At 41.1% G+C, this 21076-nt stretch overlaps 1 protein-coding gene across 1 annotated transcript in view; it reads right to left on the bottom strand.

Annotated features, from left to right (window-relative positions):
* The window catches only part of APLF (aprataxin and PNKP like factor), a 97846-nt gene that overhangs the window by 71516 nt on the left and 5254 nt on the right, over nt 1–21076 (bottom strand). Inside the window, exon 2 of the mRNA XM_026653143.1 lies at nt 16317–16388. Coding sequence (XP_026508928.1) covers nt 16317–16388 — 72 coding nt within the window. The remainder of the gene's footprint in view (nt 1–16316; nt 16389–21076) is intronic.

Here is a 21076-nt window from a genome sequence, read left to right as displayed (position 1 = left end):
ATCTTCCTGAGGATGATACAAATGGCATCCAAGCAATGGCTACAGGGACATTAACCAGCTCACCTGGTACTGGACTCCATCTTGGAATACCAGTGTTTTTCCACTGACTGGTGTGGAAACAAAATCTTGAGACAAACGGTTCCCACCCTATGCAAAAGCTATTTAAGTCAGAGGAGTGACATCATTGTTGTTCTTCACTGACTCCTCGAAACACCTAAGGAACAAAGACTGAGCTGGGGGAAGTGCTGGACCCAAGCTAAAGGAATTTTTTAGCATGTGAAAGGAACGCCTGGGGTTTTTAAGCTGTAAACAAGTACAACTGGCCCCTTAAGAATCTCTGCAGCCTGCTTGAATCATTATTTAGGGTGGGAATTTGCTACCCATATCCAGTCTCTTTAGTATATTAAGCTTAGTTTGCGCGTTTTGTTTATTTGCTAGGTAATCTCCTTTGATCTGTTTGCTATCCCTTATCTCTTAAAATCTATCTTTTCTAGTTAATAAACTTATTTTGCTTTGTCTAAAACCAGTGTGTGGGAGTTATAACTTGGGGAAGAAAGCTGTTGCATATCCTTCTCCACATTGAGGGAGGGGGCGAATTTCGTGAGCTTACGCTGTACAGATCAGCACAAGATGGTATAATTTTGAGTTTACACTCCAGAGGGGGGTGTGCACTTGAGCAGCTGGACAGTTCCTTAGCTGTAGCCTCCCCATGCAGAGTTGATCATAGCGTCTGTATGTACTGCAGCTGGGTGTGTCCCTACCTGTGTGTGTGTGCTGGAGCCTGGGAGAGGGCTTGGCAGGCTGGTCACAGCAGTACAGTGTAAAGGAAGCCCAGGCTAGTGGGTCTGGGGAGCTCAGTGGTACCCCAGGGGGAACTCGTCACACATGGGTTCTTGTCTCATTTCTTCAGCTGAGTGCGGTTAGTATTGCTGCACAGTTCACAATCCTAATTACTGATCAAAGCCTCACTCACACCTCTAAGGGTATGTCTACACTGGCAAGTTTCTGCACCACAAGTTATACCACTTTTATTGAAACGCTGGAATTAAACTGCTGTTGCATGTTCACACTGTGCTCCTTGTGACACTGGAGCGCATCCACATTAGCAGCTCTTGCAACGGCAAAGACAGCAGTGCATTGTGGTAGCTATCCCTCTGTGCAACTGGCAGCAGGGTGCTTTGGGAAGGGTTTGCAATGCCTCATGAGGAAGGCACAGCATCATATGATGCAGGTTTCCCAAACCCATTGTTCCATAGGCATCGTACTACATTGCCAGCTGCTTTTCAACTGAAGGGGGGAGAGAGACTGTGTTTTGGGGGACAGAGTGTGTCAGCATGCTGTCTTGTAAGTTCAGACAGCAGCAGGAAGCAACCAGTCCTGAGGCAAGGGGAGGGGGAAACCCCGACTCCCTCCCTGGGCTCTCTGCACAGCAATCACACACACACACACACACACACACGCACGCGCACACACGCGCGCACACACACACACACCCCTCTGTGTTCAACAGCACCAGCATTCCCCATTAATGGTTTGCCTTGTGTCCTGGAGCTGATCGACACAGCACGCAATGGCTGTCAGAAACGGTGATTTGAAAGGGGAGGGGCGCATGTCTCCAGGGCAGCTGAGTTCAAAACAATGAGCAGAGCGGTCACTTGAGGCATTATGGGACAGCCCCGGAGGCCAATTACAGCGCAGAAAGCAATCACGTGTCTACACTGGTAATAGAGTGCTGGAGCCTCTGAGCAAATAGCCTTACGACTCTCGTCGAGGTGGTTTTTTTGCAGGGCTGCAACTGAGGAGTTTCTGTGCACAAAGTGGCTTGGCAGAGTGTACATGTCTGCAGTTTGAGCACAAAAAGCTGCTTTACTGTGCTGAAACTTGCCAGTGTAGACAAGCCCTATAATCAGAGGCAAACAACTAGCATTCCCCCAAACAGCCTTTTACAAAGTGAGAAGTTGTACAAGTTCCACAAAGTCAGTTCTGACAGAGCTGGGAATAGAACCTAGGTCTCTACCATGAAAGTGCCAAATGCTATCTCATTGGCGACACTGTCTTTCAGAATGAGTGTCCCAGCTCTATGAGCTTGGTTACTCCATCTGTAATCACTGCTCTAACCTCTAAACACTCAGCTCCCAAAAGTAGGAAGATAACAAAGTAACCCTGATACAGCAGTTGCATGCTGGTTATCACAAATAGTTGTGTAGCACACCAGCAAACTGTGCTATTTTCCTCTACTCTCTATTAGCCTACTTTGCTTTCTAGTTGCTTCTTCAGCTCAAGTGGAAGAAGTGTGTGCTGTGCATCTGAAGATCCTGGGTCCAAATCTTGCTGACCAACCACACAGGAGAAAAAAAATAGTATGCAATCATGTAAGTATATACTGTATCATAATGCTCAGGCAAACTTAATTCTGGCATTTCCAAGCGTGAGTGCTTGACTTGGCAAACTTCAATGTTCTTTTAGTGTAGCATTTTGTATGTAGTATAAACAAGTTATACATATATGAGTACATACACATTATTTCTGTGAAGAATGTGAAGTCCCTGGAGTAACTGCAATAATTTTATAATGCAAAACAAATTAACTGGGATGTTATGTTAGAAATACAATGAAAAATAGTGTGTAGCTCAGTTAACAGGAGCTGCCCCTTTAAGAACAGGATGGGTACTTCATTGTAGCATGTGTTTGCAGACCACTGAAACCACACAACAAGAAAATAGGTTGAGAACCACTGGTCTAGGGCAGTGGTTCTCAGACTATGGGGGGAGGGGCTCCCAAAGGATGCACAGGAATGTGTCAAGGGAGGTGCAGGCTCTGTGCTCCCCCGCCCCGCCTTGTTTTATTTGTAAAGCTCTGGCTGTTGGCCCCAGGTGGCAGAAGGGCCATGCACACTCAGGAGGCAGGCATAAAGGAGAAAGCCAGAGCCCTGTTAACCCGGAGCTCTCTTCCCTCCTGCCCAATCAATCCCTCATCAGGCTGGTGCTTTCCTTCCCCACTCCCTCACTGTGAGGCAGCTCAGCCTCTCTTCCCCCTCACCTCTCACCTGGAGGTGGCAGAGCTCCAGCTGGCAGCCCCGAGTGGCAGCAGCAGCACAGAAATAAGGGTGGCAATGGGGCGCTAAGTCTGCTGTGAAAAGTGATATTGACGAATGTCACTTTTTACATTGCCACCTTACTTCTGCGCTGCTGCTGGTGTGCGCTGCCTTCAGAGCTGGGCGCCCAGCCAGCAGCCACTACTCTCCTCTCTCCCTACAAGCTGCGTGGTGGTATATGTACTTGGGGGAGGGGCGGAAATGACTACAGACACACATAAGGGGGGCTCAATCAAATAAGTTTGAGAACTACTGCTCTAGAGAATATGCCCTGCCTCACACAAGCCTTAAGGGATGCTGACAGAGCAGTGGAAAACTTGTCCAAATACATATAGAATTTCATACATCAGGGCTGTCACACCATTGCCTTCACTAGCTTTGAATTGACATTTTTTTCTAAATGGAAGTTTATAGTTATTATAGTTATTTTCAAATATGCAAATCAACCTATTAAAATTGCATGAAATGGGTGACAGTCTATACTCCTATGTTCACCCCTTTTACATGACTATGATAAATTTCATACAAAGTATACCTTGTGTATCACTTGAAAACTCTTGGTAAAATATGTGGCAACACTATGTAAAGTTATAGGATTCTACTGCAAGATATTACTAACGATATGTTCTGAGTCTGGGAAAGAGTCACAAACCACCCAGAGACAAAAGGTTATCCAACACCTCAGCCAGGTGTCAACAAATCAAATGGACTATCACCTGGTTAACTGGCCATTCTTTGGCAGGAAAGAGGACGTGAGTAGAAATCTACATTTTGACAAAAATAGCTGGGGGTTCGGGTTCACACAGACTTTATGTCTCCTGAATCTCAGCTGGAGATGATTCTCAAAGAAGAGAAAGGACTATAAAAGGAAAGAGGGGAGATGCTCCAAATTATTCCTCCTTTAGCTTTACCCACAGCATCCACAACACCTGAAGAACAAAGGGAACAGCTTTGGACTAGGGGAGGTATCCTGACTGAAAGATTTAGCCCTTAAGACTGCTAAAACATGTGGTGAAGGAGACCTTTGCTTCGAATTCCCTCTAGCTTGTTAAGTTAGGCATTAGTTGAGATTTATTTTTATTTTCTTGTAACGAATTTTACTTTTATGCTTCATTACTTGTAATCACTTAAAATCTCTCTTTTGTAGTTAATTAAACTTGTTTTATCTAAACCAAGTGTGTTTAGATTAAAGTGTTTCGGAAACTCCATTTCGGATAACAGGATTTGTGCATATTATTTTCTATTAATAAAGTGACAGACCTTATGAGCTTGTATTGTCCAGGAGAGAGCTGGGCAGTACAAGATGTACATTTCTGAGGGAAAGACTGGGAATTTGCTGGTGTTGCTATGCAGTGTAATTCAAGAGTGGCTGATGGTAGCACTCTTGGAGTATAACTGGGAGTAATTTACATGCTGGAGGTTGAGAGAGAGCAGACTAAGAATGGTAGCTCTCAGCAAAGCAGTGTAAAAGGCACCCCAGGTGAGAGAACTGAGGGGACATAGCTGTTCATCAGTCCAGATTGTACGCTGGGTAATGTCACAGTCATACAGAGCTGCACAAAATTGGACAGTTATGTCTCTAGGTCAGTGGTTCCTAAACTTTTTTACTGGTGACCCCTTTCACACAGCAAGCCTCTGAGTTCGACCTTATAAATTAAAAACACGTGTTTATATATTTAACACCATTATAAATGTTGGAGGCAAAGCAGGGTTTGGGGTGGAGGATGACCGCTTGTGACCCTCCCCCCATGTAATAGCCCTGTGACCCCTTGAGGGGTCCCGAGCCCCAGTTTAAGAACCCCTGCTCTAGGTTAGGACCTCAGATGTATGGGAGTGAGTTAGAGATTCTCATGCTCCTGCAGAACAGCAACCCATCAACAAATAGCCTTGTCAAAAGACAGCCACAGTTTGATTCTTTCATTTTAACAAATGTTAAACGCTGTCCTAGTTCATATGGCTATTACCCTGGGAATAGTTGGGAAAGATATTTATACATTCTGCTCTTTGAATTTTATTTCCCAAATCGCCCATTTTCAATAAAGCCATTAATCATAATATCCTGATGTCACAGTAATTTGTTTACTGCTAGCAAGTCAGCACACCAAAATTCAGTCACTTATCTTACTTTGCCTCTACTCAACAGCCGAACAGACTTGAAATAAAACACTGTCCCACAATACCACACTGCTTTAGAAACAAAAAGTCAGTCCTGAAATTATATACTACCTAAACGGTATAATATGCAGTTTAGGAACCAACACCATTCCCTCAGTTCAAAAGCTATTTTATATTATTAAATGCAAAGCTGTGGAGAGACGGTCACTTAAAACTGAGTGGAATCTCTGCTGAGCCAATACACAAGACATTTTTCTTTGGATACATCCCAACTGTTTGGCCAGCATTCAGTGTAAAAACATATATTTAATCCTATGGGCAGTAACACCAACCACAGTATGTTGTGCCTCTTGAAAAGGCTTTCATTCAGTCATGTTTAGAATACTGCACTGGTAAATGGTAAAGCACTTTCCCTAGAAATCTCTGCACTGCTGGACAAGCCTTTGCTACATCGTTCAGATGGTACATTTAAATAGAATATCTTCAGCTGAAAAGAAACTATTCGATTCTATTTGGTTTCTCTCACTCCCTAGTTTTGAAGTTTAAAATCGGATTCAGAATCTACCTTTAATTTTTAGCATTAGATTTCAGTTTTAATAGTAGGTTTAAAGTTTGATTATCTTAGTGAAAATAAGGGTGAGCATTAACTGCAACAGCAGCTGTTCCCACTTTGCAAAAGTGTATTAGCATCAACATTTTACCAGCTATATGAACGGATTTGACCTTAAAAGTAAAACAACATTAGCTAAAGAGAACCTCCTGTTATGCATAAGAATAAAAAAACGCTACATGCAAACACGCAGATGACTTGCGGGAAAACTGACAGACCTATTGATTTTTTTTTTTCCTTTCCCTATTTATTGATATAATGAAGACACTATGCTGAAAGGTACTGTAGAAATAATTTATAAAATATAGTATATTCTAATATCTAGACTAGACAGTAATATCCTAGAAATATTCTGGCTAGAAATCTGGCCTGGACTTTTGGAACAGAAGGAAAAGACTGCCCCTTGAACTCCATTTGAGAGTCTACTCCAAGGACATTGATTGCTAGATCAGGACATTTGGAGTTCAGTCAGTGATGCGTAGATATTCATATAATACACATTAGAGGTTCATAGCTGTTTGTCAATACTGAGTTTGTGATTTGGTTGAAGAAGCTTCCACGTAATTTGGGACAGTAGTTACTAGTAACTTCTGCTTAGAACTTCATCTGCTCCCTCTTATTCCTCACACAAAGTCTTAGAGAACATAGGCATACCAGACATGATGGCGTGTCCTATAATCATTCCCATGGCTACATTATATATATGCTTATATAGTATTTGGAACAGGTGAGAGCTGATGCCAGTCTTATCAATAGGGCAGTTTTAAACAGTGTTATGCATGTCAGAAACATGTATGATGGAATCAAGAAAGTATTGGGGCCAACTTCAAAGAAGACAGCCCCACTGAAATCAACAACAGTGGAAACAATCAGCGACCACACCAAGTAGATGAATCGCTGGGTAGAACACTACTTTGAGCTTTACTCTTGTGAAAATATTGTTAGGGACACAGCCATCAACACCATTGAAAGCCTGCCTATTATGAACCAACTCAATGATGAAGCAACTGTTGAAGAGCTTAGCCTTGTCATAGATGGCTCCCCAATGGAAAGGCCCCTGGAAAAGACTGCATACCATCAGAGATCATCAAATGCAGAACACCTATTCTACAGCAAAATCTTCACAAATTGCTCAGCCTGTGCTGGAAAGAAGGCTAAGTGCCTCAAGAAATGAGAGATGCCATCATCATCACTCTCTATAAAAACAAGTTTCAGAGTAGCAGCCATGTTAGTCTGTATCCGCAAAAAGAACAGGAGTGCTTGTGGCACCTTAGAGACTAACAAATTTATTTGAGCATAAGCTTTCGTGGGCTACAGCCCACTTCTTCAGATGCAAAGAAGTGGGCTGTAGCCCACGAAAGCTGATGCTCAAATAAATTTGTTAATCTCTAAGATGCCACAAGTACTCCTGTTCTTTTTATAAAAACAATGTTGACAGGAGTGACTAACAACTACTGTGACATGTCCCTTCTTAGCCTTATGGGAAAACCCTTTGCCTGAGTTGCCCTAAACAGTGTTCAGACCCTTGCAGACAGAATCTATCCTGAATCACAGTGTAGCTTCAGAGCTGAAAGGTCTATTATCAACACAATCTTCTCAAATATCAGAGGGGTAGCTGTGTTAGTCTGTATCCACAAAAACAATGAGGACTCCGGTGGCACTTTAAAGACTAACAGATTTATTTGGGCATAAGTTTTCTTGGGTAAAAAACCCACTTCTTCAGATGCATGGAGTGAAAATTACAGATACAGGAATAAATATATATTGGCAAATGAAGAGAAGGGAGTTACTTTACAAGTGGAGAACCAATGTTGAAGGCCAATACAGTCAGGGTGGATGTGGTCCACTCCCAATAACTGATGAGGAAGTGTCAATACCAAGAGAAGGGAAATTGCTTTTGTAGTGAGCCAGCCACTCCAAGTCCCTATTCACGCCCAAATTGATGGTGTTAAGTTTGCAAATGAATTGTAGCTCTGCAGTTTCTCTTTGAAGTTTCTGAATTAGAACAACGCTTCCTCAGCTCTCATCCCCTAGTGCCCCTCCTCGACTTATGCTATATTGATGACATCTTCATCATATGGACCCATGGGAAGGAGGCCCTTGAAGAATTCCACCTGGATTTCAACAATTTCCACCCCACCATCAACCTCAGCCTGGACCAGTCCACACAAGAGATCCAAGAGATCCACTTCCTGGACACTACAGTGCAAACAAGTGATGGTCACATAAACACCACCCTATACCGGAAACCTATTGACCGCTAGATGTACCTACATGCCTCCAGCTTCCATCCTGGACACATCACACGATCCATTGTTTACAGCCAAGCCCTAAGATACAACCGCATTTGCTCTAATCCCTCAGACAGACACAAACACCTACATGATCTCTATCAAGCATTCTTAAAACTACAATACCTACCTGGGGAAGTGAGGAATCAGATTGACAGAGCGAGACGGGAACCCACAAGTCACCTACTAGAGGACAAGCCCAACAAGGAAAATAACAGAACACCACTGGCCATCACGTACAGCCCTCAGCTAAAACCTCTCCGGTGCATCGTCAACTTACTATCCTGGAAAACGATCCCCCACTCTCACAGGCCTTGGGAGGCAGGCCAATCCTCGCTTAAAGACAGCCCCCCCAACCTGAAGCAAATATTCACCAGCAACTACACACCACACAACAGAAACACTAACCCAGGAACCAATCCCTGTAACAAATCCCGTTGCCTTCTCTGTCCCCATATCTACTCTAGCAACACCATCATGGGACCCAACCACTCATTCACCTGTACATCTACTAATATAATATATGCCATCATGTGCCAGCAATGCCCTTCTGCTATGTACATTGGCCAAACCGGACAGTCTCTATGTAAAAGGATAAATGGACACAAATCGGACATCAGGAATGGTAACATACAAAAGACAGTAGGAGAATACTTCAATCTCCCTGGACATTCTATAACAGATTTAAAAGTAGCCATTCTTCAACAAAAAAACTTCAAAAACAGACTTCAAAGAGAAACTGCAGAGCTACAATTCATTTGCAAACTTAACACCATCAATTTGGGCTTGAATAGGGACTGGGAGTGGCTGGCTCACTACAAAAGCAATTTCCTCTCTCTTGGTATTGACATCTCCTCATCAATTATTGGGAGTGGACCACATCCACCCTGACTGAATTGGCCTTCAACATTGGTTCTCCACTTGTAAGGTAACTCCCTGTCATGTGACAATCCTCTCACTGAGACAACTACAAGAGAAATGCAGAGAACAAAAAAAAAAAAGCCCCTTTACATAGCCTTTGATGATCTCACAAAGGCTTTTGACCTTGTCAGTAAAAGTGGACTATTTGCACTTCTAGAAAAGACTGGATGTCCCCCCAAGCTTATAAGCATGATTCAATTCTTCCTTGAAAACATGGATGGCATAGTTAAATACAACAGCTCAGTCTCTGAGGCCTTCCAGATTCGTAGCAGAATTAAGCAAGGCTGTGTACTTGCCACAACTCTGTTTGTGATCTTCTCCTTACTACTAAAATAGCTCTTGGTTCCTCAACTGAGGGAATCTACTTGCACACAAGATCTGATGGAAAGCTGTTCAATCTTGCAAGACTCAGATCTAAACCCAAGACTCTGGAGGCCCTTATCCAACCTCCTATTTGCTCATGACGCAGCAGAGACAACCCACAGAGCTCATCTCCAAACCTTATGGACAGTTTTTCCAAAGCCTGCCAAGACATTGGGCTTACCCCTAAGCCTAAAAAAGAGGAGCATAATGTTCCAAGGAGTTGAGGAAGCAAGATCAACAACTATGAACTTGAAGTGATGCACATACCTGGGGTCCACTATCGCAGTCAACCTTTCACTTGAAACAGAATTCAACATCCGCATTGGAAAACCTGCCACAACAACGTCTACACTGGCAAAACAACAAACTGACAAAACACACAAAGAGATGTGTGTGCATATGTTATCAGCACACTTTTGTATGGGAGTGAGACACGAACCTTATATTCTCATCAGGAAAAGAGGCTCAACAACTTTCACATGCGTTGCCTTCGTCGAATTTTTGGAATCTCCTGGAGGGACAGAGTCACCAACACTGAGGTGCTCAAGCAAGCCAGTATTCCCAGCATGCAAACAGTCCTCAAACAGAGATGCCTCCGGTGGCTTGGGCACGTGTGCCAAATGAATGATGGGCAAATGCCAAAGGACATCCTCTACAGCAACTTGGCATCTGGAAAAAGACCCAAAGGACGCCCAAAATTGCATTTCAAGGATGTATGCAAGCAAGACCTCAAAGAAATGGACATTGATGTGGACAACTGGGAAGATCACACTCAAGACCACAGCCTTTGGAAACAAGAGCTTAAAAAAGGTCTCCAGAGTTACAAGAGGAAGTAGTCAAGCTTTGCTGAGGAGAAAAGAGCTTGCAGGAGGCAGAGCCCAAAGGGTTGAAACATCACCTTTAAATGTGATAGATGTGGCAGAGATGATCTCTCTTGAGTGGGTCTCTTCAGCCACAGCTACAGCTACCATAAAACCAACTGAGTAAACTCTTTACCTCTCAGGGGTGATACCCATGGTCTCTCGAGACTGAAGGATGTCTACTACTACTACTACTACGCAGCTACTACCAAGGAGAAGAAGAGAGAGTGACACTTGAGACTGCAACCATGGAGGCTGAAGACTTTGTCACAGATGTCTGGCGCGTCTGTGGGCTAATGGCCATAAAGGCTGATTCCACTGGAGGATCCTAAAGGTCCCCATTCTGCTATCATTTGGTTAACAAGATCTACTTTATCCAGCGATATGTTTATGAATCTGAAAGAACTGAAGCTTGCAGCTTTACCTGGAATATAAATTATGTTTGAGTGTAGGAAATTTAAGAACTTTCTTGAAAATAAAGTGGCTGGAGCACTTTATTATATAATACTTATTGTAGCAATCAATAAGTAATTTATTAGCAACCATCCAGGCAGAAAAATATTCATTAGAACTTGGCCAGCCATTTTCTTTTCCTGATAAATAGATGCTCTTAGGAAACACTATGACCATGGTAATTCATTTTTCCCCTTTTGACTAGTTACCACACTAAGCAACAAAAGATTTGCTAGTTTACCTATTTGCCAATAAATCCAATGGAACTCCCATATTAAGATAGCTAAGATAATTGTTTTGTAATTATAGTTAATTTATTGTAATTCAGCAAGAATTCTATACAGAATTCTTTTCATATGTTATATGAACCTAACTGAAAAACACAAACCTGGTGTCATTTTTAAAGGGGACTTAATAAAATTGTCATTCCAAAAATAAATAAAAGTAGCCAGAGCATGGTTCAACAGTACAACAGACAAAAATTAAACTCTATAAATAAAACCAGTGAGCTAGAGGATAATGACAATGAAAAGTAATTACATCTTATTTTAAGAAATGGGATGAATTAGTTGGTATCATTTATTTTCCCAAACAAAAAATTATGTAAGGTTGAAACTAAGTATCAATAATTTAAAGATAGAAAACATTACAAGGATGTTGTAATTATCCCAAAGCCAAGCATTATAAACCCAGAATCAAAGTTACCTTAATATGCTTGGATTATTTTAAGAAATACACAATTAAGGCACTCAAACAACCTTAACTCTGCCCTGTAGCAACATCATGTAATAATCATATGATTATGATGACACCATTTTAGTTTTTGTGGTCGCAGATAAGAATAAAGACATGAAAAAAATTTAAATCCCCCCTCCCCTCCCTTGTGGTAGGGCAGTGTTACAGTTCTTACTTTAATATATTCAGATTTCTTTTAAATTTAACCTTAACTTCCAATTTCCTGCGCTTATAATGCTTGGAATTGGGGATAATTACAACATCCCTTTGCTTTTGCTTTTTTACCCTTAAATTACTGATACATACATTCAACCTTAACTCCATATTTATTTAGGGTTTTTTATCTGGGAGTTTCCTTAATTTAAATTGCTAACACTTCACACACTAACACTGAACAAGAAATCCAAAGACAATGCTACCAAGCAACGCTTCTAATGATTTGATATCTAGTATCAACTTTTGTTATTATTTTACCTTTTAAGAGCAGAATCACCAGCACATCAAAGCAAAAGCAGCCACAGTTACATTATGTTTACAGCTGCCTAGCAATGCAAGAGCAGCACAAAGCAGCTGACACATATTAGTGAATCTGTTCCTTAATTGGAATTGACTTCTTAATTTAGAGGGCTCCATTAGTGAAACTAGCACTATGTGAAGCATGGACAGAGACAGCCCAGGAACCACTGTCTCTGTGCTTTGAGGTTTCCTCCATGTTCCAGTCTCAGTACCTCCAGCAGCATTGCCTAATGAGGCCATGAGGAGCCTTTTAAGCACTCATGTCCAAGCTATTATATAGCCACAGAATCTTCAAAGAGCACAGGGCCAAGTAATCATCTACTGAACTCTTGAAACATGCCCTGTCTCCCTCATACCATGGAGTCATTACAACCAACAGAACAGCTGTATGCAAATTGCATAAAGGAAAAATGGTGATTGGCTGAGTTACTTCTGTCACAATGGCCCCACTTAAAAGTTACCAACACTGTTGCCCTGAGCCCATCACTAGTCTATATTTACAGCAATTACGTATAATTGTTAATAACTTAGATTAATCACAACCCGTTTCTTCAAATAAAGTCTATGCTATATTTCAATTAAATTTAGCCATCTGGAAAGTTTAAAGGGGATACTCTATATCAGGGATCGGCAACCTTTGGCAAGCGGCCCGCCAGGGAAATCTGCTGGTGGGCCAGGATGGTTTGTTTACCTGCAGCATCTGCAGGTTCGGCCAATCGCAGCTCCCACTGGCCGCGGTTCGCCATCCCAGGCCAATGGTGGCTGCGGGAAGCGGCACAGGCAGAGGGATGTGCTGGCTGCCCTTCCCGCAGCCCCCATTGGCCAGGGACGGTGAACCGCGGCCAGTGGGAGCTGCGATCGGCCGAACCTGCGGACGCGGCAGGTAAACAAACCGTCCCGGCCCGCCAGCGACTTTCCTTGGCAGGCCACAGGGCAAAGGCTGCCAATCCCCGCTCTATATCCTAGTAAAGAAAAGAGGATAGAAGTTGATAAAAAGTACAGGAAGGAACCAAAACAGTCACATTTAAAAAAAAAAAAAAAAGTTAGATCACCTGAAGGCAAACAAATAAATATTGACACCTGGTTGTATACAAATGCAAGAAGTCTAAATATTAAGATGGGTGAACTTGAGAGCCTGGCATTAAATGAGGATATTGATAAAATAAACATCACAGAAACTTGGTGGAATGACGATAATCAATGGAACACGGTAATACCAGAGTACACAATATATAGGAATGACAGAGTAGGTTGCGCTGGTAGGGGAGTGACACTATACATGAAAGAAAACAGAAGTAAAATGTAGTAAAAATTTTACATGAATCAAAATTACATGCTTGATAAAAAGAGTATAGCAGTAGGATTACACTACCGACTCCCTGCACAGGATGGGGACAGTGATTGTGAAATACTCAGGGAGATTAGAGAGGCTACAGAAACAGAAAACCCAACAATAATGAGGGATTTCACCTATCCCCATGTTGACTGGGAACATGTCACCTCAGGACAGGAGGCAGAAGTAAAATTTCTCAGCACCATTAATGACTGCTTGTTGGAGCAGCAAGTCCTGAAGGAGGCTTAAATCAGCCTCTGTACCAGATGACTCCAGAGGCGATCCTGGCAATTACAAGCCAGTAAGCCTAACTTCCATACCAGGCAAATCGGTTGAAATTATAATAAAGAACAAAATTATCACACACACAGATTAATACGATATGTTTGGGAAGAGTCAACATGGCTTTTGTAAAGGGAAATCACACCGCACCAATCTATTAGAAGTGGGAGTCAAACATGTGGACAAGGGCGATCCAGTGAATATAATGTACTTGAACTTCTAGAAAGCCTTTGACAAGGTCCCTCACCAAAGACTCCTATGCAAACTAAGCAGTCATAGGATAAGAGGGAAGGTCCTCTCCATGGATCAGTAACTGGTTAAAAGATAGGAAACAAAGGATAGCAATAAATGATCCGTTTTCACAGTTGAGAGAGGTAAAGAACAGGGTCCTCCAAGGATCTGTACTGGAACCAGCGCTGTTCAACATATTCATAAATGATCTGGAAAAGGGCAAAAGTGAGGTGGCAAAGTTTGCAGACAATCCAAAACTACTCAACATAGTTAAGTCCAAAGCTGACTGTGAAGCGTTACAAAGGGATCTCACAAAACTGCATGACTGGATAACAAAATGACAGATGAAATTCAGTTTTGATAAATGTGAAGTAATGCACATTGGAAAACACAAACCCAACTATACACACAAAATGATAAGGTCTAAATTAGCTGTTACCACGCAAGAAAGATCTTGGAGTCATCATGTATAGTTCTCTGAAAACATCCGCTCAATAAGCAGCAACAGTCAAAAAAGCTAACAGAATTTTAGAAACTAGTAGGAAAGGGATAAATAACAAGACAGAATATATCATAATGCCACTATATAAATCCATGGTACGCCCACACCTTGAATACTGCATGCAGTTCTGTTCGCCCCAGCTCAAAAAGATCTACTAGAATTGGAAAAAGTACAGAAAAGAGCAACAAAAATGATAAGGGTATGGAATAGCTTCCATATGAGAAGAGATTAAAAAGATTGGGATTGTTCGTCTTGGAAAAGAGATGACTGAGGGAGGATCTGACAGGACTATAAAATCATTAATGGCATGGAGAAAGTGAATAAGGAAGTGTTATTGACCCCTTCACATAACATACGATCCAGGGGTCACCCAATAAAATTAACAGGCAGCAGGTTCAAAACACATAAAAGGAAGTACTTCTTCAGACAACAGAGTCAGCCTGTGTAACTTGTTGCTGGGGATACTGTGACGGACAGAAGTATAACTGGGTTCAAAAAAGAGTTAGATAACTTTACAGAGGATATTTCCATCAATAGCTATTAGCCAAGATGGTCAAGGACTCAATCCCATGCTCTGGGTGTCCCTAAACCTCTGACTGCCAGACACTGGGACGGGATGGATCAGTCAATGAACTACCCTGTTCTGTTCATACCCTCTAAAGCAGGGGTAGGCAACCTATGGCACGCGTGCCAAAGGCGGCACGCGAGCTGATTTTCAGTGGCACTCACACTGCCCGGGTCCTGGCCACTGGTCCGGGGGGCTCCGCATTTTAATTTAATTTTAAATGAAGCTTCTTAAACATTTTAAAAACCTTATTTACTTTACATACAACAATAGTTTAGTTATATAATATAGACTTATAGAAAGAGACCTTCTAAAAACGTTAAAATGTATTACTGGCACGCGAAACCTTAAATGAGAGTGAATAAATGAAGACTCGGCACACCCCTTCTGAAAGGTTGCCGACCCCTGCTCTAAAGTATCTGGCACCAGCCAATGTGAGAAGACAGGATATTGAACTAGATGGACCACATGTCTGATCCAGTATGGCCATTCTTAACTTTATGTTCTTAAGAATCTGCATTATTCCATTAAGATCATTCAGGTCAAAAGAAAAGACTGATAAAAGCGAATTTTCTGAAAGGACTCAATTTAATTTTCACTTCAACAAATTATCAGATTTTCTTACAAATTTTCAGAAAATTCATTCTGTACACAGTAAGTGCTGTAAACTTAGTGAGGATACCCTATTTTTCATACAAAGGAGGATTTATCCCTGCTTTAAGTGAAAAACTGAACTAACTATGGAGTCACAATCAGCATTTCCATAATTATGTTCTATATTTCTTAGGTATATCCAGTGCTACACTGTTGTAACAGATAAAAATAAAAGCAAATTATTGGAAATCATCTGATGGCAGAATACAGATATGCCAATGAAAAAAGGGGTGGTCTGTACATAATGGGGAGTGGGGGTGAGGTGTCAGGTGAACTGGCTCTTGTTCATTACTCTACCATCCCTTTATTTTTCCTCTGTGAACTGAGGCAATTCACAGTCTCGAAAAAACTGGGATATAACCGGACAGGTATAATGAGTATACTGATGTTTGTAAAGCATGTTCCCATCCTTGGAGAATGCCAGTTTCACTCCACGATCACCTTTTAGAAAAAGCAGTGTTGATTCTATGGGTCACCACTTTAATTCAGTAGCTTTATTTTCAGACATTCCTGATCAATTTCTACTTCTAACATAGCTTTTCATTAAGAATTACTTAGATCCATTTGTATCTAATATCAAAGTAGCTTTCTTCTGGTGTAGTTTGACTGTTACAGAATCAACAAAAAAGTCAAAAGCAACAGAGACTTGCATCTGAAGAAGTGAGGTTCTTACCCACGAAAGCTTATGCTCCCAGTACTTGTTAGTCTTAAAGGTGCCACAGGACCCTCTGTTGCTTTTTACAGATTCAGACTAACACGGCTACCCCTCTGATACAAAAAAGTCAAGTTACCGGTTTGATGCGAAGCTGGTCACCCACCACTTCCAATGTGGCATGTTTTCGGGATACTCTCTTATCTGTAATCTGAAAAAAAGACAGGCAGTTGAGATAAGAGCAAATTATGGCACTCATATCTCGAATCATTATAGCAAACAAGCAAACAAAAATCAAATCAAGATAAACCAATAAGCAGATTACAAGGTCTCATTGAGTACAGTTCATGCAGGCTGTAGGTTTCTGATGCCCTGTAAGTAGTTCCACATAACACAATTAGTTTAAAAAAATAAAGAAAAATTCTGTATTAGAACTAGATTAAAACATTAAGATCAAGATTTTCAGAACTGGGTGCCTGAAGTTATACTATTTTAAATACAGAAATTAACTTTCTAGCCTCAGTGTGGAGAAAAGCTTGAGAATATGAGCCCTGCCAGCTCAAATATCCAAAGGCAAGCAAAAAACCCCAGAATTTACCATTTGTCAAAATCTCATGACTTTTCAAGGTCTGACAGTACTTCTTAGAAGAGACAGTAATGTGTCTTGAAATGTTATAGAGTGCTGTGCTTGTCTCAAAGCTACTAGCATACAGAGAGCAGGAATTCATGTTTTCTATAAAGAAAGTTTCAGGGTAACTCCAGTAAATTCCACCACCACAGCAGACAAACAGTTAATCCTAGAAACACTGACACAAAAACTGAAGTAGAGACAGTACCCGGAGGCTTACAAAACTCAGGAAAAAAGTTATTATTTCCTAAGAACTGGCATTACAAGAACATTTTGTGAGGAACACGCAGTTTTAAAAAATTGAGATAATTTTTAATCCAGTGTAACAGATGCTAATTCTCCTGTTTTTTCATTTGGAGAAGTTTGGAGCTCTAATGAGATTTTGCCAGAGTCATTTGTTTTAATATTATTTATTACAGTGAGAGAGCTCTCTCTTCTGTATATGCAGCAAAACTAATATTGATGGGTTAACTAGAAACCTGCTGCTATTTGCAAGGAAAGTTTTTCCTGTTCACACATTTCCTTTAAGTGTGACATTCAAGACAGCAAAAAGATCCAATTACATCTTTGTAGGAAACTATAATTCATTTCTCTCAATGTTTATTAGGTTTAAAGATGTGTATTCAAACTGGCAGAAAACTGCTACCAGAATTACAAGTGTATGTTGTGACCTCTAGTGAGGAACTATGTTACTTCACTTAACCAAATAAGTTCATAAGAGAAAACACAGTCGCTCTATATGAGATTATTAGACAAGAAAATACATCTGAAAGATTACTGAAGGTAAAACATGTTAAAGTTGACCAGTAAAAATTCAATTGAAAAAATTAGACTTTTTCTCTCATTGTAGGCACTTACTACAAACAAACATTGCATGCAAAATATTAAACAAGTGCTGCAAGAGCAAAGCTAGGGAAAGAAACAAAGCTTGCACAGGATAAGCATAAATGTGCTACTTCAGGACAGGGTCCTAACGTATTATCTTAAGAAGGAAGATGAAACAGTTTAGAGCCCACTGAATCTGGACATAAAGGGAGTGTCATAGATGGGAGAAGGGGAATAGGTACTAGTCCAGGAGAAATTCACACCCTTAATGGCAAAAGCAGCATAAATTAAGAGGTGGCATGTTGTGTGAAATGTTCCAAGCCAGAGAGAGAATACAGTAAGCATGTGTATGGTGTATATATAGCAGTGTTGTAAGAAACAAAGTGCTGTATGATTACTGAGAACACCCTATTAGGTCCAAGTCACTAGAAACCCCATGACAATAAGAATGAGTACTGTTGTTGGCCAGGAACAACAAAATTTACTATCCTTGTTAGGAATCAAAGTCCAATTTTAGAACAAGATAATTAACTAGTAAAATAATCCATCAAGCTGCTATTGTGGCAAGAACAAGCCCATGATACCACAGGATCCTAATTAATGGCTAATGGCCATAGACCCTTGTACACACAATAACCTCAAGGTCAGTGCTTGGAAGGTGTGCAGTAGCACATAAGCATCCATGATTCTGCCAGACTGCCAAGCATTCTACATGCCAATCTGAGGTAAGTGAATAAGAACCAACACACTCCATGAACAAAGATGGTAGCAGACTACATCACCATCATAACAGAGTGTGGGGGGGGAGGTCCCAGTGTATGTCTGCTACATGTCAGTGAGGAAGCCAAGCACATGTGATCATGGGACTTGCATTGATATTTGGGATAGTCATTGTGGGGCACTTCCCCTTTCCACTTCTATTAGTAGTGGCTATTATCTGAGCTGGGGTCTGCAGCTTCCATGGTTTTCGCCAACACTGACACAATGTTCATAGATAGAGATAAAGGAACTACATTGAGTTAGAAGATACTGTTCTCATATCTCTGCTGCTCTTAGTTTTGCCAGGTGACAGAGAGAAATCAAAAGGACTCAGAGTGGTTTCACTCCTGCTGTTAAGAACGTGTGGTCAATTAAACGGATAACAGTGACAAGGTGGATGAGGGAATATCTTTTATTGGACAAACTTCTGTTGGTAAGAGAAACAAGCTTTCAAGCTACACAGAGCTCTTCATCTGCAAACAACTGATAGATCAGTTACATTCTGCTGTTTTAGAAAGCTATGAACACCAGCAGATGTAAGCATTAGAATAAAACAGAACACAGAAGCTTGGAGAGAGTAACAGAGATCCACCTCAATCTATAGATCCTTCCCAGCACCACTTTGATTGCTGCCAGGAGACTGAAGGCGGGGTAAAGCAACAAAGGCACCCAAGCCAGCATGGCTCTGCAGCAATCAGGAGGTTCTGAGAGAGCAAGCTGAGAGAGAGTTCTTTCTTTTTATCAGCCAGAGGCTGCTGGTATGGCTTTCGATTTTCAAACACCCACTAGGCAGAAACCAATACGAAAACTGGAGCATGATCTGAGTCAAGTCCACTGATAAGAATCCCAGCACCAGCCCCTCTACCAACAGTTGGGTGTGAGGGCTGGAATTCTCAGTGTGTTGCCTTTGGATCTCTCAAACTTCCCCACCACTGCTCATCTTTCCTACTGGTCTCTTGCTAGTAGGTGTCTTACATTTTTTCAGCCCTACTCCAGTTCTACAAATGAGGTTTCGACATAGTGGACATGATTTCATCTCTTTCCACAGAAGGACAATGTAGTTAATATGGGAAGAAGTGTTCCCACTGCCAATGGCCTGCTCATATCCACTGACATTTCCAGTGCCAGAGAAAGTGATCCAAACAAATCTTTCACACATCCCCACATTAAATAGGGGAAGCATTGCCTGCAAAGATCTTATCAGCAGCCTCCCCCAAGTAAAGCCTTCCTCAACTGACATCCTCAGCTCTTCAGAAATCCGAAGATCGTAGAGCAGTTAAGTCTAACATATTACAACAGCAAGTCTGGGAGCCTCATGAAGCGGTCCTCCTCCATTCTTTAGCTACCAGCTTAGCCTTTGAAAAGCAATTAAGCATGCAGACAAGCAACTAAAGCAGCTCTCATTAAAGCAAATGCTGACAAAGTAAAATACACCTCTACCTCGATATAACGCTGTCCTCGGGAGCCAAAAAATCTTACTGCGTTATAGGTGAAACCGCATTATATTGAACTTGCTTGGATCCACTGGACTGCGCAGCCCCGCCCCCCACCCCGGAGCACTGTTTTACCGCGTTATATCCAAATTCATGTTATATCGGGTCACGTTATATCAAGGTAGCGGTGTATATTAGAAGTCAGCTAGCAGGTATTCTATGTATTAATAAGGAATACATTCAAGCCATAAAACATTACAAAATGAAAAAATGCCTCAGTTAAACTAAAGTCAAATATAATTCAACAGCACAGATCAGAAACAGCCTAGTGGTCCAATTTCTGAAATACAGCCCATGAAGAAGCAACATTTCCCTGTGCACAACTCTTTGAACCAACCACGAACTCATCTTAAAACTACATTATATATGCTCTTAAAATACAAATACAAAAGTGAACCCAGGTATACATGAGAAACAACAAATGGCCATCTAATAGCAGAAAGTAACTTAAATGAGAATAATCCAGAGTGGATAAAAATTAATGATTTTAAAAAAACAATAAAAAACAGAATTTTATTTAAATCAGATTTTTTTGATAAAATGCTTTTTGAGGAAAAATCCTATCTAAAGATAGTTTTAATTAAGATACATTATAGCTCAAAAATATCTCATCATGGAATAGGGATTATAAATTCTAATTCTAGAGTATGAGACAATATATTCATGTAATGTTTAAGAAAAGTTTTGTAAATGAGTTCCAATAATTCATGGATTAGGGATCCAATCTTATGCGGTTCCAGGGGCTTCTGTATAGATTATTCAGGTTAATCTTTCTATCTACCCAATGGGACTCAGTGCTCAGTCTAGAAGATACCATCAGAGATGCTTAGTTTTGCAGTTCTCAAACTGTGGATTTGTATCTTCAGAGATAATATGCTTATTAACAGCAAAAAATGTTTTTAAAATAAATAAATAAATAATGCACCTCTACCCTGATATAACATGAATTCGGATATAACGCAGTAAAGCAGCGCTCCAGGGGGGTGGGGCTGCACACTCCAGCAGATCAAAGCAAGTTCGATATAATGCGATTTCACCTATAACACGGTAAGATTTTTTGGCTCCTGAGGACAGCGTTATATCAGAGTAGAGGTGTATATAGAGGTCAGAAATAACAGACCTCAACCCTATCGTCCCTCTGCAAATGTGTGTATACAGAGTCAATCCCTTACCTCTCTCCAAAAGTGCAAAGTT

This window comes from Terrapene carolina, unplaced genomic scaffold (genome assembly GCF_002925995.2).
Source record: "Terrapene carolina triunguis isolate 2854851 unplaced genomic scaffold, T_m_triunguis-2.0 Scaffold132, whole genome shotgun sequence".
In the NCBI taxonomy this organism is placed as follows: Eukaryota; Metazoa; Chordata; order Testudines; family Emydidae; genus Terrapene; species Terrapene triunguis.
This window is presented reverse-complemented; position numbering and strand designations above follow the sequence as displayed.